This window comes from Manis pentadactyla, chromosome 7 (genome assembly GCF_030020395.1).
Source record: "Manis pentadactyla isolate mManPen7 chromosome 7, mManPen7.hap1, whole genome shotgun sequence".
Taxonomy (NCBI): Eukaryota; Metazoa; Chordata; class Mammalia; order Pholidota; family Manidae; genus Manis; species Manis pentadactyla.
Window position 1 is genome coordinate 33,408,287 of NC_080025.1, and position 21,908 is coordinate 33,430,194.

Consider the following 21,908-nt stretch of genomic DNA (forward strand, 5'->3'; position numbering starts at 1 on the left):
ACAGGACCTTGATTGCCTTTGGCTCAAAACAGTGCACGTGCCAGCAAGGCCCATCTTGGGAGGCCTGTTCTGTGCCCCTTCGTATGTGGTGGGGAAGAGACGGAAGCTGAAAGGATCATGGAGTGACCAGACTCAGGCCGTGGCCATCTGTGGCCCGTCCGCCCCGCATGGGCCGCGTCATGGCTGCGGCACTGAGCGGCTGAGCCCGTCCTCAGGAGGCGGTTTGCCCTCGGCGCCCCGGGTTTCATCACTGCCGCGGACTTGGGGCCTCCTCGGCGGGGCTTGGGGCTCTTCTCGGAGACGGGTGTGGGTGGAAAGGGAGTCTTATCTGCCTGAAGGCTGGCCGTCATTTATGTATGTCCTCAGGGAGGCCACCTCCAGGGAAGGGCACCTGTTCCTAGAGGCTTTTATCCGACGAGGTGGCCCCAAGAAAGGAAACCAGGGGTGCCAAGCTTTCAGCAAGAGCAGACGCACCTTGCTAACTCCTCACCAAGTGATGAGAAAGACTGCTCTTCTGATTTTTTAAAAAAAATTTTTTATTAAGGTATTATGCATATACACTCTTACGCAGTTTTCACATGAAAAGCAATGTGGTTACTACATTTACCCATATTATCAATTGTAGTCGCTGTCCATCAGTGCAGCAAGATGCCACAGATCCACTGTTTGCCTTCCTTGTGCTACACTGTTCTTCCCGTGATCCCCCCACCATGTGTACTAAATATAATACCCCTCAATCCCCTTCTCCCTCCCTCCCCACCTGCCCTCCCCACCCCTCCCTTTTGGTAACCACTAGTCCCTTCTTGGAGTTTGTGAGTCTGCTGCTGTTTTGTTCCTTCAGTTTCCCTTCATTGTTAGTTATACTCCACAGATGAGAGAAATCATTTGGCATTTGTCTTTCTCCTCCTGGCTTATTTCACTGAGCATAATGTCCTCCAGCTCCATCCATGTTGTTGCAAATGGTAGGATTTGTTTCTTTCTTATGGCTAAATAGTATTCCATTGTGTATATGTACCACGTCTTCTTTATCCATTCATCTACTGATGGACACTTACGTTGCTTCCATATCTTGGCTATTGTAAATAATGCTGCGATAAACATAGGGGTGCATATGTCTTTTTGAATCTGAGAACTTGTATTCTTTGCGTAAATTCCAAAGAGTGGGATTCCCGGGTCAAATGGTATTTCTATTTTCAGTTTTTTGAGGAACCTCCATATTGCTTTCCACAATGGTTGAACTAGCTTACATTCCCACCAGCAGTGTAAGAGGGTTGGTTCCCCTTTCTCCGCATCCTCACTAGTATTTGTTCTTAATCTTTTTGATGCTGGCCATCCCTGACTCTTACTTTTAAAGAAAGGAAAGAAAAGAAAGATGTGTGGCTCAGACAAAATCACACACACACAAAACAGCGTTTGTTTTTCTTTGAGGAGCAAGGGTGAATTTAGAAATGGTTGAAAGGTGTCGTTTGTATCTCAAGGACTTTGATGGTGTGCTAGGGAGCTCCAGCTTACTGGACCGTGGCATCTTCCCTCCATCTGCTAACCGAGTGGGAGGCTGGTGCATCGCAACTGCTCTTCGTGGTGGCAAATTTTCCTGCCAAGACGGGGTTTGGAGGTGCACAAGCCATGCAGACAGCCATTCTCCCTCCACTACTAACATGTTGTTTCAACAGCTGCTACTCGAGAAAATCATGTGCTGCTTCTCTTCTATGGTAGTTCATAAAATATTAATGATATATAGACCAAAAAAAATGGAAATGGCCACAGAGTAACAGCTGACTTTTTTTAGGTTTGTATTTATTATGGGATCTTCGATTTTTCTGTCAATGACTTCCATACTGCAGCGAGGATGTTCAAAATACAAGTTGCTGGGGAAGATTGCATGGAGGAGTTTCCTGTTCATCTGCATAGGAATTGTTATTGTGAATCCCAATTACTGCCTTGGTCCATGTAAGTATTTGTTCCCCTTTGTTAGCATGTATTCAGGCTGAAATACGGAAACTGCGTGGTATAATCTGAAGAAATGGAATTCCTCTGAAGTACCTGCAGAAAGAGGACTTCCTGGAAGTCTGTTGACAGTGTTTGTAGAACTTAGGGTACATGCACACGTGGGGCATTACCATCATCACCTTGGAAGGTTAGACAGGGCCGAGTCACTCCCCAAGACCACATAGGCCCTTCTGTTTCACAGAGGAAGGCTGTGAGCTGGGAGAGATTGAACCGCTTCCTCTGCATCATCTGAGGGTAGGCACAGGGAGGGCTGGAGCAGGTCCCCAGTTCTCAGACATGCCCTCCTGCCCCTTTGGGCCCATCAGCTTTCCCAGGAAGGCTAACAGGTGGAAGTTCTTGCGTGCACCTTGGTCACGGTGTGTATTCCAGCTGGGCTGCGGGGAACAATGACCTTTGTTACTGTTTTGGCAGCGTGAGTGAGGCAGGAAAGCTATGGGAGGGTGTGCATCTGGTGCTTGGACCAGTGTCAGAATCGGGGAGGCAGTGGTCGCCGTCCTCAAGGGGCTTACAGTGTCCTTAGCAAAAGAGGACACAGCCATCCAGAGTAGCAGGACAAACCCCTCAGGCAAGAAGCACTGAGACTTTAGGCTTGGGAGGGTGGTGCAGGTCACTTCCAGGTGGGGCCATAAGGGCACGTGTCATACAGGTCGACTTGGTGGGTCCCCCTGGGAACGTGGACCACAGTACGGTTTGTTATAGGGCTCCCCTCTTCCCGTGATGTGGGCACGTCGCCTGTAGGATAGGTGTGGTCACTTATGCCGTGCTGGGTCTGCACGTCCCTGGGTCTTGGGAGAGTTGCAGCCGTCCTCCTGGTGGGAAAGGGCCAGAAGGGGGACCTCAGAGCCAGCTGGTCCTTGCTGTGCCCCACCCCGAGGAAGATGCTGGTTCTTACCCATCTCCCAGCTGGGCGTCTGAGCCGTGTCACTGGCCGTACGTGTTCCGTCTCCAGAGCTGAGAGGAGACTGCCGCAGGTGCAGTGTAGGGGAGCCTCCCCCTGAGGGAAACAGAGTGTCGTCTGGGGGAGGAGACAGCCTGGCTAACCCTCCCCGCTGTGCCTCCCACAGTGTCCTGGGACAGGGTGCGGATCCCCGGCGTGCTCCAGCGGCTGGGGCTGACCTACTTCGTCGTTGCTGTGGCAGAGCTCCTCTTTGCTAAACCTGTGCCTGGAAGTTGTGCCTCGGTGAGAAACCTTATTAAAAAGAGAGGGGTGAAAAATGCCTATTATTTTTAGAACTTAATTTAGTTCTGAGTGCAGTACTGTATATCTCAGTAGACTCTGCCTTTAAATTGAAGTACATACGATAAAATGCACAAATTTTAGTACAGCTGGATGAATTCTGACATGTACACGCTGTAATGTGACCATCAGCCAGATCCAAGTATCATTCTCACTCATTTTTCCCTCTTCCTGTTTCATCCGTCCCCCCACTCTCTCCCCTGTGGTCACCAGCAGGCTGTTCTCTGTATCCATGAGCCTTTCAATAGATGCTTTAACTCTGCTAGTCAAATGCATTCTTTTTTTCCTTCAGGTTATTTTTTATTTTGTCTTTAAGTCAATTTTTTAAAGAACTGGTAAAAACCACCTAAGATAAGATCCACCCTCATACATTTTTAAGTGTCCCATAACCAAATGCGTTTTGATGCTGTTAAATAAAGTCACTGTCATCTAGTTTGCTAGCAGTCTTTTGGGGCATTACTGCCAATTTTTCCATTTCTTTGTAATACAAGGTGTATAAACTGATAAAACATTTCCATATCTGTACAAATGCCATCAGGGTTCAACTTAGAGAAAAAATGCCAGGTTGGGTGTGGGAAGATGACAGACAGTCCCACCCTGGGCTGTCGCATTTTCTCCTTTGTGAGAAGGATGTGAGTCTCCCCTCCTTTGTGATTACTTTCTCACGGTGTACTGCAGAGCTGAGTTTACTCAGATGACTCAATTTTTTTCCTAGTAGTGGTAAAAATTCAGGAGGAAAGGTTTAAATTCTTCCATCTGGGGTCCTGCTTAGCTAAATTAATAAAGCTGTTTGCGAGTTTCTTTCCGTGTATGTAACTAGCAAATGTGTCCCGGATTCCCTGGGCTCTGCCTGTGATCACTGCTTGGTTACATGACCTCGAGTACATGTAATCGCTGTCCTTTGCCTCCTCCGCCCCTGTCCCTGGCTCCACACCCTCTGCTGCTGGCTCCTAAGGGGGACGTGAGACCGCACAAGAGCAAGGGACGCTGGGCCTGGCTCTGCGTGTGGGCCCTTGGGGCTGGGGCTGCCCAGGGCCGTGGTGGTGGAGATCAGGTCAGTGGGCTGCACTCCTCCTGGCAACCAGAACAGCTCTAAACGTTAAATTTTGTCTCTCCTTTCTCAAATTTATTTTTCATTGCTTTTTTTTTTGATATATCTATATCAAAAGAAGCTTTATTGAGATATCATTATTTCCTGTACTGTAAAACTCACATTTGGAACGCGTATGGTTCCATGATATTTCATATATTCACAGAGTTGTGCCATCATCACCACTGTCCAATTCTAGAACGTTTTCATTACTCCAGAAAGAGACCCTGTGCTCAACTCCCAACCCCACCAGCCCTAGGCGACCCTGATGTCCTTTCTGTCTCTGCAGATGTACCTGTTTGAGACACTTCATATAAATGGGATCTTATTTATTTTCTGGCTTTTGGTCCTGGTTTCTTTAATTAGCATAATATTTTCATGATAATATTTCACTTAGCATAATATATTTAAAAATATTTCAAGCATACTATTTTCACAGTATTTATCCATGCTGTACCACGTGTTAGCATCTACTCCTTTTTACTGATGAGTTTTATGAACATTCATAAAATGTTCTGTGCCCGTTCATCAGCTGATGGACATCTGACTTGTTTCCCGCCTCGGCCGGCCTCAGTGTTGAGTCTGTACCTTCGTGTGCAAGCGCTCGTGTGGACATATGTTTTCACCTCTCTCGGGCAGGGGAGTAGAACTGCCCACTGATTTCTTTTTAACTAATGTCCTGCTCTGTTACTTCCCAGAGAGGGAGCATCTGGACCAGGAACACATAGGAAGGAATGTGTCTGCTTTGTATCCCTACCCTAAAGGCCAAGAGCCGAGGCCCAGGGAGCATCCTGGACACGCAGGCTGCTTGCCGGGTCCCGCCCGACTCAGGGTCGGCTCATATGTGCTCGTGTCACTCACCCAGGACAGAAGGGGCTCCTCTCTGGGAGACGTCACCTCCAGCTGGCCCCAGTGGCTCTTCGTTCTGACGCTGGAAGGCACGTGGCTGAGCCTGACCTTCTTCTTTCCTGTCCCTGGATGTCCTACGTAAGTGAGTCGTGTGGGCAGTGCCCTGTCACCTTCTGCCAAGTCAGGGCTCTGGGGGGTGATAGCTTTGTTTCCCAAGCCAGAGGAGTTCCTTTCTACTCTTCGCAGTGGGAGGGGAGTCAGTGCGTGTTTACAGGAATGACTCTGAAGTTTTTCAGGGTCAGTTTGAATGGAAGTTGGGCCCCCGCCTTAATGTGGGGAGCCTGCCTGGTGCCCAAGGGGCTCTCAGGCTTGCATGCATCTGGGGCTCCTTGAGGGGCTGTGTCAGTTGCAGTGTGTGCCTGTACCCTCTGAGACCCCGTCCTTAAGTGCATGTTCCCACTTCCCAGGGGTTACCTTGGCCCCGGTGGCATTGGCGATCTGGGGAAGCATCCTAACTGCACGGGAGGGGCTGCTGGCTACATCGACCGCATGCTCCTGGGAGACAGCCACCTGTACCAGCACCCTTCTTCAGTGGTGAGTGAGCCTAGCCGGGACGCGGAGCTGGGCCCGCGGAATCTCTGAACTGAAGGCAAATAGGAAGGCTGGTCCGCTTGAAACTACGTCTGTTGATATACTGGATGGGAACTACTTTTCATTAGAAAAGCTGGCTGATTTAGGGACTTCAGGGTTCATTGTGGGCCAGGCTGTAAACGCTGCTATGATTTTAAAGCAAACATGCACTGGATCGCATGTGTAGCACTGTGCTTTCCCGGCATCCGAGCCGGACTTGCTCACAGCAGAAGAGGTTCATGCGCAGGCAGGTCATCACGCATCCTTTTGGGATCAGCAGCTCCTGGGGCATGAAGGAGGCGGGCTGGGGCAGGGGGCAGTTGAACTGCACTGTAGGCACACAGAGGCCTTGCTGAGGTCCTGGGGGCTGAATGGCCCTTGCGGGCCGCTCTGAGTCCTGGCAGGATGTGGCTGCCCCCAGCGAGGGAGTGTGACTCCTGGAGGGGCAGCTCTCTCTGCCTGTGGACGAGTCCAGAAGATGGGCTGGGCTGAAAGCTGTGGCTGTTCGTACTTCTGGCAGCTGGGGAATGAACACTTCTGTGGGGGGGTGAGTGGGCAGTGTTCCCACCTTCCTACAGTTTCTATGATAACGTTTATTTTATAATGAAACAGACATTTTAAAATGCTATTTGCTGCTAAAGAAGGTAGGAAGTTGTTGATATTACAAGAGTGAACCAAAGACAATGAGCCTGAACACAGAGAAGGCCCATGCCTGGAGTTTGGAACTGGTCGGGGAGGCTCAGCCAGTGGGCATGGGGCCCAGACCCTCCCGAGCCGCCTGAGTGGTAGTGGCTCTGCTGGACCCTGGCTCCCTTCAGTGGTGTCCATGCTGCACACCTCCTTGGCCAGAAGTATTTGCCTGCAGTCCCCACAAGTTGGCACAAGCAAAACCCTTGACTGCCAGGGCTTCCCGTTTGCATTTAGCTTGTGACTCCTCGTGGTCACCCAGTGGCTCTGCTTTCCTGTCACGCTGCAGGTGCTTTATCACACTGAGGTGGCCTACGACCCTGAAGGGATCCTGGGGACCATCAACTCTATTGTGGTGGCGTTTTTAGGATGTCAGGTATTTGTTCATTTCCTTTGGGTACATTTTCCTGTCTATGATTATTGCTTCTTCCCTAATTCAAGAACAATTCCATTCAAATAAGTGCTTGGAAGCATATCTTCCATGTATTACAGGCCTGATGAATTCTGTCAGTACCTGACACATTATCAAAACTAGAATGTGCTAAAATTCAGCACATTTAAATAATTAGGTATGGTTCCTGTATTCTCAAAAAAGCTGGTCGCCGTGGTGGCTGCAGGGCAGTTTCTGGCAGATGATGTCCTTGCTGAGGGGCGGAGTTGGTGCTGGTGATGCTGGGAGGTGCCCTGCCATCTGTCACCTTTTTGTGTACAACTCACATGGTTTCAGGTCATGCATATTTTACGCCAAAGTCAATACCAGTTATTCTTGGTTCGTCTCACATGCAGTTTTGTTAAAATTCTGAGTAGCCTAGATTTTCCTCCCAAAGGTCCTCTCATTGGTGTTTGGTGATTGGCACTAATGGAGGGGATGGAGGGGTTAAGAGCAGTAATGGAGCTCGGTGACAGTGATGTGCTGCCTTCATCTGTGCTGCCCTCAGGGCTGTGCACAATGAGGGGCTCACCTGTGCATTTATTTCTGCTTAATTCATTTTGGTGACGCTCAAGTAGCTGCCTTTTGGCTATTGGCTCCCATACTGGGTCATGCAGGCCCACAGCGCACAGTGTGGTGAGGGAGTGATTTTCCTGTCTGGAAGTGTTCCTGTCTCTGCAGCTCACCCCGGGTGTCCTTCCATATGCTCCCCGGCCCCTGCCTATGCGGCCGTGCCCGGCTGCTTGCTGCAGTGCAAGCCTGGGCCACACCGCCTGGATTTGGGCCCAGCACCCCCGCTTCCCAGCAGGGCGGCCCAGGCCTCTTCTCATCCCTCTGCTTCAGTGGCACCAGCTTCATAAAGGTGCTGAGAGGCATAAATAAGTTAATCATAAAGGTTTCTGAGCCCTGGAACATAGAAAACATTCATAAATCTTAGCTGTTATTACAAATGAGCATGAACACTTTTTTTACCCTTTGGTGTTTTCAGAAATTAATTCCTAATTTCGGAGGATCTCTTGGCAAAGTCCCAACTTTACTGTTTTAGAAATGTTTCCCTGCCTCTGAGTCCGCCCTGTCTCTGTCCCTCCCTGCTTCAGAATGGGCCATGCCGCGGGCTGTGGGAACTGGTTCCTGTTCCTTTTCTGGGGGTGGGGAGTGAGTAACTCTCCTTGGCTTCCTATCACCCATGAGAGAAAGCCTGTGCCTCGCAGGGAGACCTCTAGGCGCCCCTGCCTGCCACTCTTCGCTCTTGCCAACCTGCCGGCCTTGCTGGATTTCCCGCACCGCGTTCAGACTGCTGCGCTCCTTCCTGGCAGAGGTGCTTCTGAGCATGCTGTTCCATGTGGCTTGAATGCTGTTTCTGCTTTGCACTCCTCCCTCGCCTTGACACGTCCTCTCTTGCGTCTGCCCACCACCAGTGTGCCCATGTGCCCTGGTCTCTGCCAGCCAGCGGCAGGGGAAGTTTCTTTGCCTCTCTGTGATCCCGGCATCTGCAGCACGGCTGGCAGAGGAATCCACTGAGCGATTAGGACAATGGATGAATATGAAACAATACACCTTAGGTGATTCTTCTGATCATACTGTGTTTTCTTCTCAGGCTGGAAAAATACTCTTGTATTACAAGGATCAGACCACAGCCATTCTGATCAGATTCAGTGCCTGGTGTTGTCTTCTGGTAAGTAAGCAACATTCCTCACTAAAATACTTTTTCTTCACTCACACATATTTAAAAGAAGTAAATACTTAGCAGCACTGCTTTGGTGGTGATTAGCATAACACAACAGGTGACATTCTTCACCTAAGTGACAGACATTCTTCACCTAAGTGACCGACATTCTCAGGTTTATTTCCTTCAGAAAGCATCTTCATAAATAAAACAGTGTTGCGGTTGAGCAGGCAGCAGGAGTGCAGGGAGAACAGGAACCGGGGAGTGAGTTCTGGTGGGGAGCCCTTCCAGAGAGACCAGGCAGATAATAACAGGTTCCCAGACATCAGGCTCAGGTTTGTGCGGGACAGAAGAGTTGTAAGGCTGACCATTCATTTTACGGGTCCTGTTTCCCCTGGAATTCCTTCTAGTTTATCAGTTAGTTCACTGTCAACTCAAGAAGGTTTCAGAGAATTTTTTGGAGAGTGTTTTTAGTTATGCATCTTAAAAATATTTTCCGAGTTAAAAGAATAAAAAACAAGGCATGATTTTCAGCCCTGCCTAAGCAATTGGGTAATGTTTTTCAGCCTTGAAAACAATTGTTTTCTGAGATAATAAAAAACTTAAACATCCTTCTCTCCCATTATAGGGGCTTATTTCTGTTGCTTTGACGAACATTTCTGAAAATGAAGGCTTTATTCCAGTAAATAAAAATCTCTGGTGGGTATAGAAACAGTGTCATTGTACTGCCGACAATCGGTCATGTTAACATCAGGCGCATGGGGCAACCAGGGGCCCTGAAACACCTCATTCAACACCCCCCAGGTCCCTCTCCTATGTCACCACGCTGAGCTCCTTTGCCTTCTTCCTCTTGCTCATCCTGTACCCCGTTGTGGACGTGAAGGGGCTGTGGTCAGGAACCCCGTTCTTTTACCCAGGTGAGTCACCTCACACCCCTAGGAGTCTGACAGTGACCAGGTAGACTGGCCCAGAGACTGGACGAGCATGCCCCATGCTGGAGCCTGCACCACAGCCCTGGTGGCATGTTCCCAGGATGCAGGCCATGGGGGAAGCAGCACGGGCCATGCTGTCCTGCGTCGGATGCCACCGGCCTCTTCTGAAGCAGCCCACCCCATTTCACCATCTAGATTTCTTCAGGCAGTACTAAGTGGTAGAGCGTCAGAAACGACCCAGTCCCTATCATCCCATTTCTAACGCTTCAGCAATGGGGCCTTACTGTCTTTCTTAATGGGCATGTCCTAGTCCTAGTTACAGGTCATGCAGTAGAAATATCAAGAGATGCTGTCAAGAGGTAAATGGAATGGTGTAGATACAGCTCTGCCTGAGGCCCGAGGTAGACCAGGTCATGCCAACGACTTGTGCCAGGCCTCTTGTTCTAGAACTAGTTATGTTCTTTGTACCTCAAGTTTATTATTTTTTTAAATATTATTTAAAAAATTTTGTTATCATTAAACTACAATTACATGAAGAACATTATGTTTAATAGGCACCCCACTTCACCAAGTCCTCCCCACACAGCCTACTACAGTCACTGTCCATCAGCGTAGTAAGATGCTATAGAATCACTACTTGTCTTCTCTGTGTTGCACAGCCCTCCCCGTGCCCTCCCCCCATTATACGTGCTGATCATAATGCCCCCTTTCTTTTCCCCCCTTATCCCTCCCTTCCCACCCATCCTACCTAGTCCCTCTCCCTTTGGTAACTGTTAGTACTTTCTTCAGTTCTGTGATTCTGCTGCTGTTTTATTCCTTCTTTGTTTTTCTTTGTTCTTATACTCCACATATGAGTGAAATCATTTGATACTTGTCTTTCTCCGCCTGGCTTATTTCACTGAGCATAATACCCTCTAGCTTCATCCATGTTGTTGCAAATGGTAGGATTTGTTTTCTTCTTATGGCTGAATAATATTCCATTGTGTATATGTACCACATCTTCTTTATCCATTCATCTACTGATGGACACTTAGGTTGCTTCCATTTCTTGGCTATTGTGAATAGTGCTGCGAAAAACATAGGGGTGCATCTGTCTTTTTCAAACTGCGCTGCTACATTCTTAGGGTAAATTCCTAGAAATGGAATTCCTGGGTCAAATGGTATGTCTATTTTGAGCTTTTTGAGGAACCTCCATACTGCTTTCCACAATGGTTGAACTGATTTACATTCCCACCAGCAGTGTTGGAGGGTTCCCCTTTCTCCACAACCTCGCCAACATTTTTTGTTGTTTGTCTTTTGGATGGTGGCGATCCTTACTGATGTGAGGTGATATCTCTTTGTGGTTTTAATTTGCATTTCTCTGATGACTAGCGATGTGGAGCATCTTTTAATGTGTCTGTTGGCCATCTGAATTTCTTCTTTGGAGAACTATCTGTTCAGTTCCACTGCCCATTTTTTAATTGGATTATTTGCTTTTGTTTGTTGAGGTGCATGAGCTCTTTATATATTTTGGATGTCAACCGTTTATTGGATCTGTCATTTATGAATATATTCTCCCATACTGTAGGGTACCTTTTTGTTCTCTTGATGGTGTCCTTTGCAGTACAGAAGCTTTTCAGCTTGATATAGTGCCACTTGTTCATTTTGGCTTTTGTTTCCCTTGCCCAGGGAGATACATTCATGAAGTCCCTCATGTTTGTGTCCAAGAGATTTTTGCCTATGTTTTTTTCTAGGAGTTTTATGGTTTCATGATGTACATTCAGGTATTTGATCAATTTCGAATTTACTTTTGTGTATGGGGTTAGACAGTGATCCAGCTTTCATTCTCTTACATGTAACTGTCCAGTTTTACCAGCACCATTTGTTGAAGAGACTGTCATTTCCCCAATTATATGTCCATGGCTCCTTTATCATATATAAATTGACCATATATGTTTGGGGTAATGTCTGGAGTCTATTCTATTCCACTGGTCTGTGGCTCTGTTCTTGTGCCAGTGCCAAATTGTTTTGATTACTGTGGCTTTGTAGTAGAGCTTGAAGTTGGGGAGCGAGATCAACCCCCTGACTTTATTCTCCTCAGGATTGCTTTGGCTATTCTGGGTCTTTGGTGTTTGCATGTGAATTTTCGAACTATTTGTTCCAGTTCATTGAAGAATGTTGTTGGTAACTTGATAGGGATTGCATCAAATCTGTAGATTGCTTTGGGCAGGATGGCCATTTTGACGATATTAATTCTTCCTAGCCAAGAGCATGGGATGAGTTTCCATTTGCTAGTGAACTCTTTAATTTCTCTTAAGAGTGTCTTATAGTTTTCAGGGTATAGGTCTTTCACTTCCTTGGTTAGGTTTATTCCTAGGTACTTTATTCTTTTTGATGCAATGGTGAATGGAATTGTTTTCCTGATTTCTCTGTCTATTAGTTCATTGTTAGTGTATAGGAAAGCCACAGATTTCTGTGTGTTAATTTTGTATCCTGCAACTTTGCTGTATTCTGATATCAGTTCTACTACTTTTGGAATGGAGTCTTTAGAGTTTTTTATGTACAATATCATGTTATCTGCAAATAGTGACAGTTTAACTTCTTCTTTACCAATTTGGATTGGTTGTATTTCTTTGTTTTGTCTAATCGCTGTGGCTAGGACCTCCAGTGCTATGTTGAATAACAGTGGGGAGAATGGGCATCCCTGTCTTATTCCCAATATCTTGGGAAAAGCTTTCAGCTTCTTGCTGTTCAGTGTGATGTTGCCTGTGGGCTTGTCATATATGGCCTTTATTATGTTGAGGTACTTGCCCTGTATACCCATTTTGCTGAAAGTTTTTATCATGAATGCATGTTGAATTTTGTTGAAAGCTTTTTCAGAATCTATTTAGATGATGATGTGGTTTTTGTTCTTTTTGTTTCTGTGGTAGATGATGTTGATGGATTTTCAAATGTTGTACCATCCTTGCATCTCTGGGATGAATGTGACTTGGTTATGGTGTATGATCCTTTTTATGTATTTTTGAATTCGGTTTGCTAATATTTTGTTGAGTATTTTTGCATCTATGTTCATGAGGGATATTGGTCTGTGTAATTTTCTTTTTGTCGTGCGGTCTTTGCCTGGTTTTGGTATTAGGGTAACGTTGGCTTCATAGAATGAGTTTGGGAATATTCCCTCCTCTTCTGTTTTTTGCAAAACTTTAAGGAGAATGGGTATTATGTCTTCTTTGTATGTCTCATAAAATTCTGAGGTAAATCCATCTGGCCCAGGGATTTTGTTCCTGGGTAGTTTTTTGATTACTGCTTCAATTTCTTTGCTGGTAATTGGTTTGTTTAGATTTTGTGTTTCTTCCTTGGTCAGTCTTGGAGGGTTGTATTTTTCTAAGAAGTTGTCCATTTCTTCTAGGTTTTCCAGCTTGTTAGCATATAGGATTTCATAGTATTCTCTAATAATTCTTTGTATTTCTGTGGGGTCCGTTGTGATTTTTCCTTTCTCGTTTCTCATGCTGTTTATGTGTGTTGATTCTCTTTTTCTCTTAGTAAGTCTGGCTAGAGGCTTATCTATTTTGTTTATTTTCTCAAAGAACCAGCTCTTGGTTTCATTGATTTTTTTCTATTGTTTTATTCTTCTCAATTTTACTTATTTCTTCTCTGATCTTTATTATGTCCCTCCTTCTGCTGACATTAGGCCTCATTTGTTCTTTTTCCAATTTCGATAATTGTGACATTGGACTATTTATTTGGGATTGTTCTTCCTTCTTTAAATATGCCTGGATTGCTATACACTTTACTCTTAAGACTGCTTTTGCTGCTTCCCACAGAAGTTGGGGCTTTGTGTTATTGTTGTCATTTGTTTCCATATATTGCTTGATCTCTATTTTAATTTGGTCATAGCTCCATTGATTATTTAGGAGCATGTTGTTAAGCCTCCATGTGTTTGTAGGCCTTTTTGCTTTCTTTGTACAATTTAGTTCTAGTTTTATACCTTTGTGTTCTTGGTTGGCAGAATTTCAATCTTTTTTAATTTACTGAGGCTCTTTTTGTGGCCTAGTATGTGGTCTATTCTGGAGAATGTTCCATGTGCACTTGAGAAGAATGTGTATCCTGTTGCTTTTGGATGTAGAGTTCTGTAGATGTCTATTAGGTCCATCCGTTCTAGTGTGTTGTTCAGTGCCTCCGTGTCCTTATTTTCTGTCCGGTGGATCTGTCCTTTGGAGTGAATGGTGTGTTGAAGTCTCCTAAAATGAATGCAGTGCATTCTTTTTCCTCCTTTAGTTCTGTTAGTATTTGTTTCACATATGCTGGTGCTACTGTGTTGGGTGCATATATATTTATAATGGTTATATCCTCTTGTTGGACTGAGCCCTTTATCATTATATAATGTTCTTCTTTATCTCTTGTTACTTTCTTTGTTTTGAAGTCTATTTTGTCTGATTCTAGTACTGCAACACCTGCTTTTTTCTCTGTGTTGTTTGCATGGAATATCTTTTTCCATCCCTTGACTTTTAGTCTGTGCATGTCTTTGGGTTTGAGGTGGGTCTCTTGTAAGCAGCATATAGATGGGTCTTGCTTTTTTATCCATTCTATTACTCTGTGTCTTTTGATTGGTGCATTCAGTCCATTTACATTTAGGGTGATTATTGAAAGATACGTATTTATTGCCATTGCAGGCTTTAGATTCGTGGTTACCAAAGGTTCAAGGTTAGCTACTTTAGTATCTTACTGCCTAACTTAACTTGCTTATTGAGCTATTATAAAAACTGTCTGGTGATTCTTGATTTCTCTCCCTTCTTATTCTTCCTTCTCCATTCTTTATATGTTGGGCGTTTTATTCTGTACCCTTTTGTGTTTCCTTTAACTGCTTTTGTGGGTAGTTGATTTTATTTTTTGCCTTTAGTTAGTATTTGGTTGGTCTGCTTTCTTTGCTGTGATTTTATTTTCTCTGGTGACATCTGTTTAGCCTTAGGAGTGCTTCAATCTAGAGCAGTCCCTCTAAAATACCCTGTAGAGGTGGTTTGTGGGAGGCAAATTCCCAGAACTTTTGCTTGTCTGGGAATTGTTTAATCCCTCCATCATATTTAAACGATAATCGTGCTGGATACAGTATCCTTGGTTCAAGGCCCTTCTGTTTCATTGCATTAAATATATCATGCCATTCTCTTCTGGCCTGTGAGGTTTCTGTTGAGAAGTCTGATGATAGCCTGATGGGTTTTCCTTTGTAGGTGACCTTTTTCCTCTCTCTAGCTGCCTTTAAAACTCTGTCCTTGTCTTTGATCTTTGACATTTTAATTATTATGTGTCTTGGTGTTGTCCTCCTTGGGTTTCTTCTGTTGGGACTTCTGTGTACTTCTGTGGTCTGAGCGATTATTTCCTCCCCCAGTTTGGGGAAGTTTTCAGCACTTATTTCTTCAAATACACTTTCTACCTGTTTTTCTCTCTCTTCTTCTTCTGGTACCCCTATAATGTGGATATTGTTCCATTTGGATTGGTCACACAGTTCTCTTAATATTGTTTCATTCCTGGAGATCCTTTTATCTCTCTCTGCATCAGCTTCTATGCGTTCCTGTTCTCTGGTTTCTATTCCATCAATGGCCTCTTGCATCTCATGTATTCTGGTTATAAATCCTTCCAGAGATTTTTTAATTTCTGTAATCTCCCTCCACATGTCATCTCTTAGCTCTTGCATATTTCTCTGCAGCTCCATCAGCATGGTTATGACCTTTATTTTGAATTCTTTTTCAGAGAGATTGGTTAGGTCTATCTCCCCAGATTCCTTCTCACGGGAGGATGTCTGGGTTAGTCTGGTCTGTATCAAATTTTTCTGCCTTTTCATGGTGATAGAGGTAGTTGTGGGGAGCTGGTGTGTGTGTCAGCTGGGAGAACGTCCCTTCTTGCTGGTTTCTCGCCTTCCTCTCCTGGGAGAATGGCGACCCCTAGCAGCTTTTGCTGGGCAGCTGCGCGCAGACAGGATTTCTAATTCTTGCCTGGTCACTGTGGAAGAAGTTCTGCCCTGCTGCTATGGGCGTGGCCAGCCTCAGGCTGCTGCTCCACTATGGCAGAGCACGGTCGGAGGGGAAACCGGTGGGAGGCTGTTTATCTCCATGAGGGGCCTCCGAGCTGTGCTGCCACCCAGTGGGTTAAGGAACCTGGAGTTCCCTGGGATTCCCAGCTGCTGGGCTAAGTGTCCCAGGACGTTTTCGTCCAGCTGTGGAGTCACTGTCCCTTTAAGTCTTTCACAAAGCCCTTGCTTTTCTTTGTCCCAGGGGCGCCCGCTGTGGGGACCCACTCGCAGATTTTACTGTCCCGTTTCCCTAGTATCCAGCAGCCCATGCACTGTGTGTCTGTGCTCGCAGTGTAGATGGCTGGGGCTGGGTGTTTAGCAGTCCTGGGCTCCCTCTCCCTCCCTGCTCCGACTCCTCTCCTCCCGCTGGGAGATGGGGTGAGGGTCGCTCGGGTCCCACCGGACCACGACTTGTATCTTACCCCATTCGAGAGGCACTGGGTTCTCACAGGTGTAGATGTGGCCTGGCTGTTGTCCTGTATCTTCTGGTCTCTCTTTTAGGGATAGTTGTATTTTCAAAAATAGATATGGTTTTAGGAGATTTCTGCTGCTCTACTCACACCGCCATCTTGACTTCGCCCTGTACCTTAAGTTTATTATCTAGAAAATAGAATTTCTTAATTTTGGCTTTTGTTTTATATTTAGTATTCAAGAACTGCACTGTTATAAAATGAATATTTTCTTTCTTTTTTTTTTTTTTGGTAGATAATTATTTTTTATTGAAGGGTAGTTGACACACAGTATTCTAGGTACCAGCTATCACCATACCAAGTTGTTACAATATTTTGACTATATTCCTTATGCTATACATTACATCCCAGTTACTTATTTATTTTACAATTGGAAGTGTGTACTTTTTTTTTTTTTGTGAGGGCATCTCTCATATTTATTGATCAAATGGTTGTTAACAACAATAAAATTCTGTATAGGGGAGTCAATGCTCAATGCACAATCATCAATCCACCCCAAGCCTAATTTTCGTCAGGCTCCAATCTTCTGAAGCATAACGAACAAGTTCTTACATGGAGAACAAATTCTTACATAGTGAATGAGTTACATGTTGAACAGTACAAGGGCAGTCATCACAGAAACCTTCGGTTTTGCTCATGCATTATGAACTATAAACAGTTCAAATATGAATACTCATTTGATTTTTATACTTGATTTATATGTGGATACCACATTTCTCTCTTTATCATTATTATTTTTAATAAAATGCTGAAGTGTTAGGTAGATATGAGATAAAGGTAGAAAACAGAGTTTAGTGTTGTAAGAGAGCAAATGTAGATGATCAGGTGTGTGCCTGTAGACTATGTGTTAATCCGAGCTAGACGAGGGCAATAAACATCCATGTATGCAGAAGATTTCTTTCAGAACATGAGGGGGGAGGTTCTAAGCCTCATCTCTGCTGCTCCCCATTTTCTCACCGGATGGCCCCCTGCGACTGTGCCTGTCTTAGGTTGTTCCTCCCTTGAGGAATCTTACCCGTCTCTGGCTAACCAGTCATCTTCCGGGGCCATACAGGGAAATGTAAAGTTGGTAAGTGAGAGAGAGAAGCCTTATTGTTTGAAAAGGTTAGCTTTTTACTTCTTTGCATATTTTATGCCCTGTGGCTTCTATGCCCAGCATTTGTCTTGAGGTATCTTTACCACTTGGAAGAATTATGATACTCGGTAAATTTTATATGAGGCACGAATTCTATTTAAGGGTTGTAATTAGGAAGGAAGAAGAAAAGCTATAGAAGTAGCAGGTGGAAGAAAACATGGGAAGATGATTATTTCTTTGGCATATCTTCTTGTAGAGTAACTTCAGCATGTATAGGTTTTAAGCTACTACTTAAATTGCACACACACATTAACATAATAGGAGTATAGTTACATAACCAAAGCATACCTGTAATTACCATCCATCTCCAGTGAAACCAAGAAAACCAGTTAGGCACCTTAGGCATTTGTGAAAACTTGTCTATGATATGATGGATATTGTCCAACTGAACTTGAACAGTCTGAGAGAAATCAGACAAATTAAAACAACCCATTCCTGGGGACTGTTCACATCCCATATGTTCTTTTAACAGTAAATAGTCTGTAGTTGTAAGATTTTGGTAAAATGAATATTTTCTAATAATTTCCTGATAGAGCTGATACTTAAGTGTCTAAGACATGTCCCTTACTATTGGGGGCAGCTGGTGATGGAAGGGTGTGGTTTTTGCTTTTTCACTGAACTCAAGTCAGATTTCCAGGACTACCTGGATGATCAGGTGTGACTGCGGGAAAGCGTTATCTTCTGCATCTCTCCCTCAGGAATGAATTCTATTCTGGTGTACGTTGGCCACGAAGTGTTTGAGAGCTACTTCCCCTTCCAGTGGAAGCTGGGGGACAGCCAGTCACACAAAGAGCACCTTGTGCAGAACATCATCGCCACAGCTCTCTGGGTGCTCATCGCCTACATTCTCTACAGAAAGAAGGTGTTCTGGAAGGTCTGACACGACTGCTGAAATGTGCTGCCGACAGAGTCTCGTGAGCCTTGTGGTAGAGGCGGCACAGACCCGCAATGGGAGGCCCTAGTCCCACAGGGATTGTACACACTCCGGGTTCCCAGGGAGGGTGCCGTGGTGGGCAAGATGGCCCGCCTGGGCTCTGCCGGGGTCCAGGCCCTGCTTGCTGGGAATCACCTTTTTCCTCACTCTCTGTAAATGTGGACAGATGTGGAATATTATTCTGAGGATTTCTCATTTAACTTTTCAAAAGGCGACCACTGTGGTCGTTTTGGTTCTGTGATAGTGAAAATAGTCTTGGGTCTGGTTCTTACTGATCTGGTTTTCCTGCACATCACTTTCCTATGTGCACACCTGCCAGCCAGGGATACATCATTCCTGCTGTGGCTGACTGTGACACTCATTGAACGCTGTGTGAAGTAATACAGTCTCGCAGTTTTTGGCTAAGGGCAGTTTAATGAGGAAAGTAAGCATAGCTTCCTCTTCAGCTGCAAGGCATTGGGGGGTCCAAAAATGCTTTTCTATCAGCAGCCATTTTCTTCTTTTCCCCAGTTGGGAAAAAAAAGTATAGATGTGTTATTACCAGCCACTCTTGCTTATAGTTATCTGCTTACATACTTGTCCATCAGTCGCCTGTCCGTTTGCCCATCTGTGTATGTAGGTGGGGGCTGGTGCCGAGGGACTGGGCCGCAGAGGGGTGGGGCGCACAGTCTTGCTCATGGCTGCTTGTTCCCATCCTTGAGTGTGAGACACCGGCAAGTCTGGTGGCGGGTCTGGGCCTCAGTTTCCTCACCAGTGAATGAGGGCGCCACTGTGGACCTTTAGTCTTAGACTCAGGTGGGGTCCATCGGTAGCTTTTGGGAAATCCTTAGAAAAATGATATTATTATAGAAACTCTGTAAAATCAATGATGAAAAGTTTAAAAAGCTCAGTAGAGGCGGTCTGCTCCATGGTGGAGGTAGCTCCTTGCTTGGAGTCACACAACTGAAGACAGAGTTTCTCAGGTGAAGCGAGGAGTGCAGAGACCCTTCCCGTGCGAAGCAGTCACGCCGGTGGGTTTTCCGTGAGAGGCCTGCTGCACGGGGACCATGGGGGTGGCTGCCACTAGCCCCTTCACAGCTGCCTCCCTGGCCTTCCCTGCCCTTCCCCTCCCTCCTCTCCCGTGTGGATCACCCATCCCTTTAAACCTGCCTCTCGGGCACCTTCTCTCTCTGTGCCCGCCAGAAGTAGTGTTTTCCTCTGGGATCTCCTGGTCTCTCGGGGCCACTCGGGGTCAGTGTCCTAGCGTCTGCAGTTCTGCCCCGTGTGACGGTGACCTGGGCACATGTCCAGTTTCCCACACTGGGCTGTGAGCTTGTTAAGGGCAAGACTTAGGCCTTGTTCGTGTGCACAGCAGGCACTAAGTAAACATGGAAGTGGGCAGTGGTGGTTGCTTTTTAATAATTAAGTGCTGATGAAATGTGTGTGGCCTGCCCTGTGAAATGCCCTGCAGCTGTGCACGGGCACCTCCCAGGAGCCCGTCGCCTCCCTTCCAGTACTGAGCTGTGCAGACGGTCAGCCGCGCTGTCCCAAACCCTGCTGCCCGGGGCCTTCCCAGACGAGTAGTCCAGAACCATGTCTCAAACTGGGGAGCAAGCAAGTTAGGATGCCCTGACCCATGAGGAACTTCGCCTTCCCACAGCCGGGTCATCAGGAAAACCTCACGTGACAAGGCCTGAGGTAGTGTTTGTGCCTGAGCATACGCCGCCCTCAGCCAGGCCCGGGGGAGGGGTTGACAGCCACACGCTCAGCAAACGCACGCCGACAGGCGGGCGAGGGCATCCCTCTGTGTCCCACGTGCCCCCAGCAGCCATCCCTTGTCACACTGGCTGCAAGCGCCTCACCTGACATGTGAAACTGGTAGTGACAAGGGAACTGGGATTGACCAGACATACGGGCCACCAGGAGGCAGCCTCCTGCGCCCAGCAGTCAGGAAGCAGTGTGGAGGACAACCAAGGATGGATGCAGCTGATGATCTGGTAATGCACGGGTCAGGGCGCTGACCCCATGCAGTCAAAAACCGAGGTAACTTCTGATCCCCCAAGAACTCAACTGCCTGCTGACTGGAAGCCTTACCAATAATGTGCAGTCAGTGTGTGCACACATTATGTATCATATGCTGTACTCTTACAATGAAATGCACTAGAAAAAAGACGTTTTTTCAGATTGTCACAAATATCCAATATATTTTCCAAAATATTTATTGAAATAAATCCACATATAAGTGGACACATGTAGTTCAAACCTATGTTCAAGGGGCAGGTGTACATGGCACACTGCATCTTATAGGGAAGTCAGGGTTGAGTTCTTAAGAATAAAGCAAAAAACCACCACTAGATGGGTGTAATGATTTGACATTGTTTATTCATTTCATCCATTTCTTCTCTTCTTTGCCTCTTTTCACTCTGGCCAATAAAGGGCATTGGTTACAAGTGTACAGTAATCCACGTTGTATCAAAGGGTATCAGCTTATATGAAATTCCAGCATACTAGTTTTTTCTTTAAGGCACTTGTTTTCAAAATAAATGTGGAGATAAATGGACTTTTAGAAGACTCAACATATCAAACTCCCTTCACAAAGAGATCTCTGTATCAATTGTAAAAAATGAGGGATAGATCTTTAAAAATACTAATATGCTGTAGAAACCATTCCTCTATTAACAATGCAGCTTCTGGCATAATTCCAGCTCTGGGGTTTTTAACACACCTGTTGCTTAAACTTTGGAATTAGGTAGATACCGCCTTGTCTTCAGTTGCATATTTATGCAATCTGCTTTCACCAGAGTGCAGCGAACCAGCATGTTCCTCTGTTTCTTGGGCATTCCTTCCAAATCATTTTCTTCAGACTACATGCATTACCAGATTCAAAGTAGATGGAAATGCTAGATGTCTGTATCATGTCATAAAATGCCTCAGATCTCATAAACCCCTCATCTAATCGTGTTATGTCAAAACACTGCCATAGGCAAAGGATGCCACAGAGTTGCTGGCTTACCTTTGCAGAACTCCCTCCCGAACACTAGCCTGGGACAGCTGGTCTTGCTCCCTGCAGTGCCCAACAGCTGGCTTCCCAGTGTGCATTGTCATGCTGGCGTCTGGTGGAACTCTGTCCTGACCACTGGGGCTTCGTGAGTTTTATCCTACTTATGGTCACTCCCTCCCACTTTGACAAACAAGAAGGTTCTTCTGAGCTTTGATTAAACTCCAAAGGTCATTTGGTCTGTAAATGACTGCCTCCATCCGTCCAAATCCTGCTAGTGCCCTGCCAGCAACAGCTCGTGTCAGCTGAGCAGATCACAGGGGATGCCTGCCCAGTGTCACACCAGCACAGCCAGGCACTGCAAGGCCCCTGGAGACAGCGCTGCACCGGGGCCAGCGTGAACCGAAGGTTCCCGAAATGAAAGGCACGGCGAGCTCAGGCAGAGGCTCCGAGGAGGTCTGACGAGGCACCTGGGTCAGCTTGTTGGCGTTTCTCCTCTCGCTGACCCGAGGAGGCGGTGGTGCGAGTGGAAGGTGCCAACCTAAATCAGGCCCTCCCTCCCCCATGTTTGCATGTCAGACAGCGCTGGGTCCTGAGGGAAGTTGTGGGTGGTGATTTTACACCTCACAGGACAGTGGATCATAATTGCAAGCAAGCTTTCTGAAATAAGTGCTTTAAGAGGCGGCTCAGGACCTAGGTGCTCAACCCCATGCTTTGGCCTGAACGGACAGTTCCCAGGCAGCATGCAGCTTTCCCAGGCAGGCGTTTTAAGGGGACCCGGAGGCTGTTAGATGCCATGCAGGAGCTTGGTCCCAGGGCCA

At 46.2% G+C, this 21,908-nt stretch overlaps 1 protein-coding gene across 1 annotated transcript in view; it reads left to right on the forward strand.

The window, feature by feature from the left end:
* Positions 1-20,649, forward strand: part of HGSNAT (heparan-alpha-glucosaminide N-acetyltransferase) — a 61,057-nt gene extending 40,408 nt beyond the window's left edge. Inside the window, 9 exon segments of the mRNA XM_036896319.2 lie at positions 1,790-1,950; positions 3,075-3,190; positions 5,203-5,324; positions 5,654-5,780; positions 6,793-6,879; positions 8,531-8,608; positions 9,228-9,298; positions 9,404-9,516; positions 17,875-20,649. Coding sequence (XP_036752214.1) covers positions 1,790-1,950; positions 3,075-3,190; positions 5,203-5,324; positions 5,654-5,780; positions 6,793-6,879; positions 8,531-8,608; positions 9,228-9,298; positions 9,404-9,516; positions 17,875-18,056 — 1,057 coding nt within the window. The 3' untranslated portion in view covers positions 18,057-20,649.
* The last annotated feature ends 1,259 nt before the right edge of the window (positions 20,650-21,908 follow it).